Below are 6,515 nucleotides of genomic sequence, written 5' to 3' on the forward strand. Positions count from 1 at the left end.
CGAGTAGGTGGCAATATAAATTTTCTAAATAAAATAAAATAAATAAAAATAACACACCAGATCAATCACTGTCCTTCAATTTAACTTACCTCAAAGGATTATAAAGTGAGAGTCAAAAACATTTATTTATAGAATTTGTATATCATCCTATCTCAAAATTCTGGATGGTACAGATGCATTAGTTATTTTTTGAAGGTAATGTAGGATACAAATGTAATAAATAAAGTATTTGTTTTATTTTATTTGTATCCTGCCCTTATTATTTTTAGAAAAACTCAGGGCAGTGAACATATCCAACACAACTTCCTCCTCCTATTTTTACCACAACAACAACCCTGTGAGGTGGGTTGGACTGAGAGAGAGTGACTGGCCCAAAGTCATTAGCTGTCTTTCATAGCTAAGGCGTCACTGTCTCCCACTTTACCCTAACCCAGGGGTAGGCAACCTTGTCTCTTTTATGACTCGTGGACTTCAACTCCCAGAATTCCTGAGCCACCCATGCTGGCTCAGGAATTCTGGGAGTTGAAGTCCACGAATCATAAAAGAGACAAGGTTACTTACCGCTGCCCTAATACAAACTGACTCTCCAGTTTGTTACACCTATTCCCCAAAAATAGCCACAGAGAAAAGGGTTATAATTATGAAAAGCTTTACCACCTACTTTTCACCACAAGCTTTTAGCTCCTGTATGGTATTGTGGATGTAGCTACCCCAAGGCCTATTTGATACTGCCTTAGCTGAACATTTATCAGGCTCCTGCCCTGTCCAAGGATGCATTGTTCAAAAAAGAAAGGGGGGGGGAACACTTTTTTACACTGGTGTGTCCAGATGTGACTGTTTCTAAGATTAGCCTAAAAATCAGCCTGTATTTTTTCCCCTCTACTAGAAGCTCTCTGCTCATTAGACATTCAAGACTTGTTCAGTCTGTTTTCCTGGAAAACTCTAGGCATACAGAGAGCAAACATAATGACATCAGATGCTCAAAGAGCAAAACCTGACTTACTGAGAATGAAGGTTTTTTATTTGTAAAAATAGTTTATTTGCTACTTTTTAAAAGATAGAACAAGTTTGCTTAAAATACACTTATAAATGCATTACTAATTATTTCATAATTATCATTTTAAAATTCTACTCAAAATTCTCCATGTCCTACTTATAACATTTAAAACAAAATTCTACAATATCCAGCATATCTCAAACAAGGCTTGGAAATATGCTTCACTACATTTAATTCAAGCTACTAATGGGCAGAGAAACTCAGTTACACTGAGAATAATCATTAAATATAATCCTCAACTTACAACAATTTGGACTGGAGATCATTAAGTTGTTGCAGTCCTAAGTTGAGACACCCATATTGGGCAGTTGTGAAACAAATAATTACAGTTGTTAAGTGAACCACATTAAATGAACATGTGGTTGTTTAGCAAATCCATTTTTCTGAATGGGTGTTGTTTTTGCCAGAAATTGGCAAAAAGTGTTGCAAATCACGGTCACAGTCATAAAGGTAAGCCAATTGCCATGCTATTATTTATTTATTAAATTTAAATTTAAATTAAATTTAATAAATAAATAATAACATGGCAATTGGCTTACCTTTATGACTGTGACCGTGATGTGATGACCCTGCGTGTGAGTATGTGACATTTTATGAAGGGCAGAAGTGCTTTACAAGCTGTAAAGTACCCATTCGAAGGCCATCATAATTCCAAATAGTCGTAAGTCAAGACTACTTGTCTTTTCTCATCATTATTTTAGAGATAAAAGGAGATGGGTATTTTATTTATCCTAAGGTGTCAGCTAGATAGTATTACTTATCCAATTTGATATCCAAAATACCGTATATTCCGGCGTATAAGACGACCCCCAACTTTTCCAGTTAAAATATAGAGTTTGGGCTATACTCACCGTACAAGACTACCCCTGTTCCAACGCACACCAAATAAAAATTAAAAAACATCAGATTTGATTTCAATATGGTAATTTTAATTCAAATGCTTATGACATGCAGGTACTTAGCAGGAAAACTGTCACTTATAAACATAAGGCTGTTTGTCATCAAACATGTAAAAATAAAACAGTGCAAGTGGATTAAACTTTTCCTAATTCATTCTAAAGCTGAAAGGAAGGATAAGACAATAAACCCATGGGAGCTGCCATGCTATTTGTTTTCTAAGCCAGGGCTTTTCAACCTTTTCACCAATTGTACCACTTTTAGAATATGGCAACATTCGAGTACCACCAGTCACCCAGCAAGGTGTCAAAAGCTTGATGACAAAAAAAAATAAATGGAAAAAAGTGATAAAGTACAGGTAGTCCTCAACTTACAACAGTTTGCTTGGTGACTGTTCAAAGTTACAACGGCACTGGAAAAAGTGACATATGACCATTTTTCACACTTATGACCACTGCAGCATCCCCAGGGTCATGTAATTTACATTTGGATGCTTGACAACCGATTCTTATTTATGATGGTCACATTGTTCCAGGGTCATGTGATCACCTTTTGCAACCTTGTGACAAGCAAAGTTAGTGGGGAAACCAGATTCACTGAACAGCCAGCCATGTTACTAATTTAATCTCTCTCCTTCTTTCTTTCTCTCTCTCCCTCTCTTTCTCTCTCCCTTTCTTTCCTTCTCTCTTTCTTTCTCCCTCCCTCTCTCTTTCTCTCTCCCTTTCTGTCCCTGTCTCCCTTTCTTTTTCTCTCTCCCTGTCTCCCTTTCTCTCTCCCTCTCCCTCCTTCTTTCTCTCTCTCTCTCTCTCCCTGTCTCCCTCTTTCTCTCTCCCTTTCTCCCTCTCCTCTTTCTCTCCCTCTCTCTATTTCTCTTTCCCTCTTTCTCTCCCTCTATTTCTCTCTCCCTCTCAAAGATCCTTAAAATACTTAAAGGCTATGCTTGGGCGGAATACTTTTTCTTTTACAGATGGGGCGGGTGGGCCTGACATTCGCGCGCAGGCAGGACCCCGCCCGCCGAGCCACCGCTTCCCCATCGCCCTCCACGCCAGCCTGCTCCGTCTCCAGACCTCCCAGCTGACGGGTGCAGGTCCGGGGGTCGCCAGCTGACGGGTGCAGGAGTTCTTCGCCTGGAGCAGTTGCAAGGGCTTGCATGGTCCCCAAGGGCCGCTGACGCGCTCCCTGCCGCCGCCGACCATGCAAGTCCTTGCAACTGCTCCAGGCGAAGAAGCAAGCGGCTGGGAGGCCGCGGCGGCGCCTACCTCCTGCGCCCGTCAGCTGGTGACCTCCGGACCTGCGCCTGTCAGCTGGAACGTCAGGCAACGCTTTGGCCGGTGCGGAGAGCGAAGGAGAGGCCGCTGCAGCACCAAACTCCTGCGTCCGTCAGCTGGCGACCCCCGGACCTGCGCCCGTCAGCTGGGAGGTCTGGAGACGGAGCAGGCTGGCGTGGAGGGCGATAGGGAAGCGGTGGCTCGGCGGGCGGGGTCCTGCCTGCGCGCGAATGTCAGGCCCACCCGCCCCATCTGTAAAAGAAAAAGTCTTCCGCCCAAGCATAACGCCAGCAGTTCTGTGCCACAGAGGCTTGAGACACGGAGGCGCGGGACGCGGAGCGGTGCGGTGGGAGGCGGCAGGACGGGGGGAGGGGTTACCTGCATCCTGCCAGCCGAACTCTGGAAGCCTGCCTGAATACCCGTATTTTCCGGCGTATAAGACGACTGGGCGTATAAGACGACCCCCGACTTTTGATAAGATTTTCAGGGTTTAGAAAGTCGTCTTATACGCCGGAAAATACGGTACTTGGATGGCACATTATCAGAAAATCCCAGAGCTGCAGGGTAGATTGTATAATGAAGAAACTTCCTCAAGAAAGAATTGTAATGGTAAGCCACCTCTATACGATTAACAAGAAAACTACATGGACATATTCATGAAGTCACCATGAATCACAATTAAGTTCAAAGAAAATAAGATTTTTAATGCCTGGGATAGTATAGGAAAGAAAATTAATGATAAGCACGTTAGAAATTGAAGGTATGTTTCTATCTTCAAAACAAGGAATGGCAGGGACTTTCACTAATTATTCACCATATCCAAGATTTGTCCAGTAGCCAGTGCTGAATCAGTGAGCAGTAACGAAGCACATGTTTCACAGAATTTCCTATTTAGCATATTATCAATTTATACACTCAGGTCTCCAGTATTCAGAAAACAACACGGAACATAAATGGAGGATTATATATCAATAACTACAAATTCTCCCACAACAAACAAAGTAGTAGCAAAAGAGAGAATCCCAGTTAGCATAAACTCTAGAGCACAGATTTTATTCAAAATCAAGTATCTGAAAATATAACTTTTAATTTAGAGTTAAATTTGAGTTTTCAGTGTTAGCTACAATAAATTATTTACAATATCAGTTAAAACACAAAAATGCCAGTCATGTTTTTTTTTAAAAAAAATAAAGGAAGCACTATGAGCTTGTCCCTACTTCTGCTTCTTAAAATGGCTCCATTAAAATTACAGTAATGGGAAAATATAGTAGGACAGTGCAATCTTCATGTCTATTGTTTTCTGTCTTCTACCAACAAAAATGCTCAGTATTCAGAGAAGCTGCCACGTGAATCTAGTCTGATCCATGCTTTAGTTTTCTTCCCAGGAAGAGGATAAGATCAAAGAAGTTCAGTTTCACAATTGACAGATAATAGTGCGAGTAAATATGAAGGAATAAATATGCAGGGCTAGCTACGTGTGAGGCCCTGAGGACAGAAAGCTTTGGACTGCTATCAGTATTCCCAATGGTCAATGTTCTCCACCCCATATGCTCTCTAATGTCTTCCTTGGCCCTTTCCATAAATGCGTACTTTGAAGGCATTACTGCAGATGCATAGAAGAGAGGCAGGAAATGCAAGGCAGACTTAAGTCAAAATATCCAGAGTAAGGATATTTTCTGCAGCCATACAGTTATCTTTCCACAAAGCAGCTTCTTAAAATGTATTCCTCCAAGATATTTCAACAGCAAATCCTACTGTAATGTTAAATTTGCTTAAAATAAAAGATCACTCACGCAGAGATGCATGAACAGACAGTGTTAACTGACATATTGATTTGAAAAGATGGAGATAAAATTACCATTCACCACAGAAGATGAAACAGCATCCTTCTGCCAAACACCCCCCACCCACCCACTCAATTGACTCAAATGTACATTTCACACACCACAAAAGCAGAAGACTATCAAACAGATCAAATGCAGAGAGAACATTCAGAACTGAGGTGTTAGGATACAAGGCTAATTTAAAAACAAAATGCAACGTTTTCTTCTTTTTATGATCTCTTCCACATGTCAGGACCACCACCTATAATATGAACAGCGGGTGGGGTGGTGGGTAATGTAACCTGAAAGGCTTTGCTCATGTTGAATACGCTATTTCCATTGATATCGTGGAAGGGCAGAATAGCATGGAAGGAGAGCAACTACCCTTTTTTTGCAGAACGAGAAAAAGGAGGATTTCATCACTGGGAAGAGGAAAGGAAAGCAATAAGATCCCCTTAGATCGTTTTCCTTGCAAGAATACGATTTGATAGGGGAGGGGGGCTTTTCTCATCCCCCGGGCGGAGGAAGGCCTCCGTCCTGCTAAGACTGAGAGATGATGCCCAAGCACGAGAAGGTGGCAGCACCTTCATCGGGGCCGCCGTTCCCCAACATGGTGCCCTCCCAATACTCCCCGAGATTACGGCACGAGCACTCTCAGCCAACGTATCCGAAGGCCTAGCTGGCAATCTTGGGAGTCCCATTACACCTATACCCATCTGGACGGTACCGGCCTGGGGATGAATGCTCGGTGCTACCCGCCCGGGCCCCGCCGTGAATGCTCGTGACCCGGCATCTTACCGCGATCACGTTGACGAAGGTGGTCTTGCCCGAGTACTGCAGCCCCACCAGGGTCAGCTCCATCTCCTCCTTCCAAAAGAGCGCCCGGAACCAGTCCAGCAGCTTCGTGAAGAGCGCCAGCATCCTGCCTTCGTCTCCCGGCCCCGATCGCTCAGCGCAGCCAGGCCCAGCGCCTTTATTATCCCCCGGAACGATCCGGCCTTGCCGCTGCAGCCGCCGGGGTCTCGCTCGCCTGGCTCCCGTCGCTCAGCAGCGGTGGATGGGTGGGGTCAGTCAGCAGCTCTCCGGCCGGGGTGGAGCCGCTAATCTCGACGGTTTCTGCGCCTAACCCAGCAGTGGCCTCTAGAGAAGCGGAGGACTCCGCGCCGAGGCGAGGACCTCGATTCCTCCTACCGAGGCCTAGGACGCAGTCGGACGTCAGATCTACTTTGCTTCGCAGTAGAAGCTCAAGATCCGCCCGAGCCAATGGCTGAGGAAGGCTGGCGTTCGTCTGACACACGCCAGCGAGTCACGTTTCAGCGGATTGTGTGAAGCCAGTCGTGTGATTAATTTATGGTTTACCGGGCGTACGGGGACCTTCTGAAATTAGGTTAATTGAATAGATCATGGTTAAATTAATCAAGGGTAAATCTGCTGTGCAAAAACACAGTCATTCCGGCAGCACTCGCACTT

At 44.1% G+C, this 6,515-nt stretch overlaps 1 protein-coding gene across 1 annotated transcript in view; it reads right to left on the reverse strand.

Moving 5' to 3' along the window:
• ARL8A (ADP ribosylation factor like GTPase 8A) overlaps positions 1-6,039 on the reverse strand; it is a 41,284-nt gene extending 35,245 nt beyond the window's left edge. The window contains exon 1 of the mRNA XM_015818302.1: positions 5,844-6,039. Coding sequence (XP_015673788.1) covers positions 5,844-5,966 — 123 coding nt within the window. The 5' untranslated portion in view covers positions 5,967-6,039. The remainder of the gene's footprint in view (positions 1-5,843) is intronic.
• Positions 6,040-6,515: the final 476 nt, after the last annotated feature.

This window comes from Protobothrops mucrosquamatus, unplaced genomic scaffold, assembly GCF_001527695.2.
Source record: "Protobothrops mucrosquamatus isolate PMUCROS unplaced genomic scaffold, P.Mucros_1.0 scaffold712, whole genome shotgun sequence".
Classification (NCBI taxonomy): domain Eukaryota; kingdom Metazoa; phylum Chordata; class Lepidosauria; order Squamata; family Viperidae; genus Protobothrops; species Protobothrops mucrosquamatus.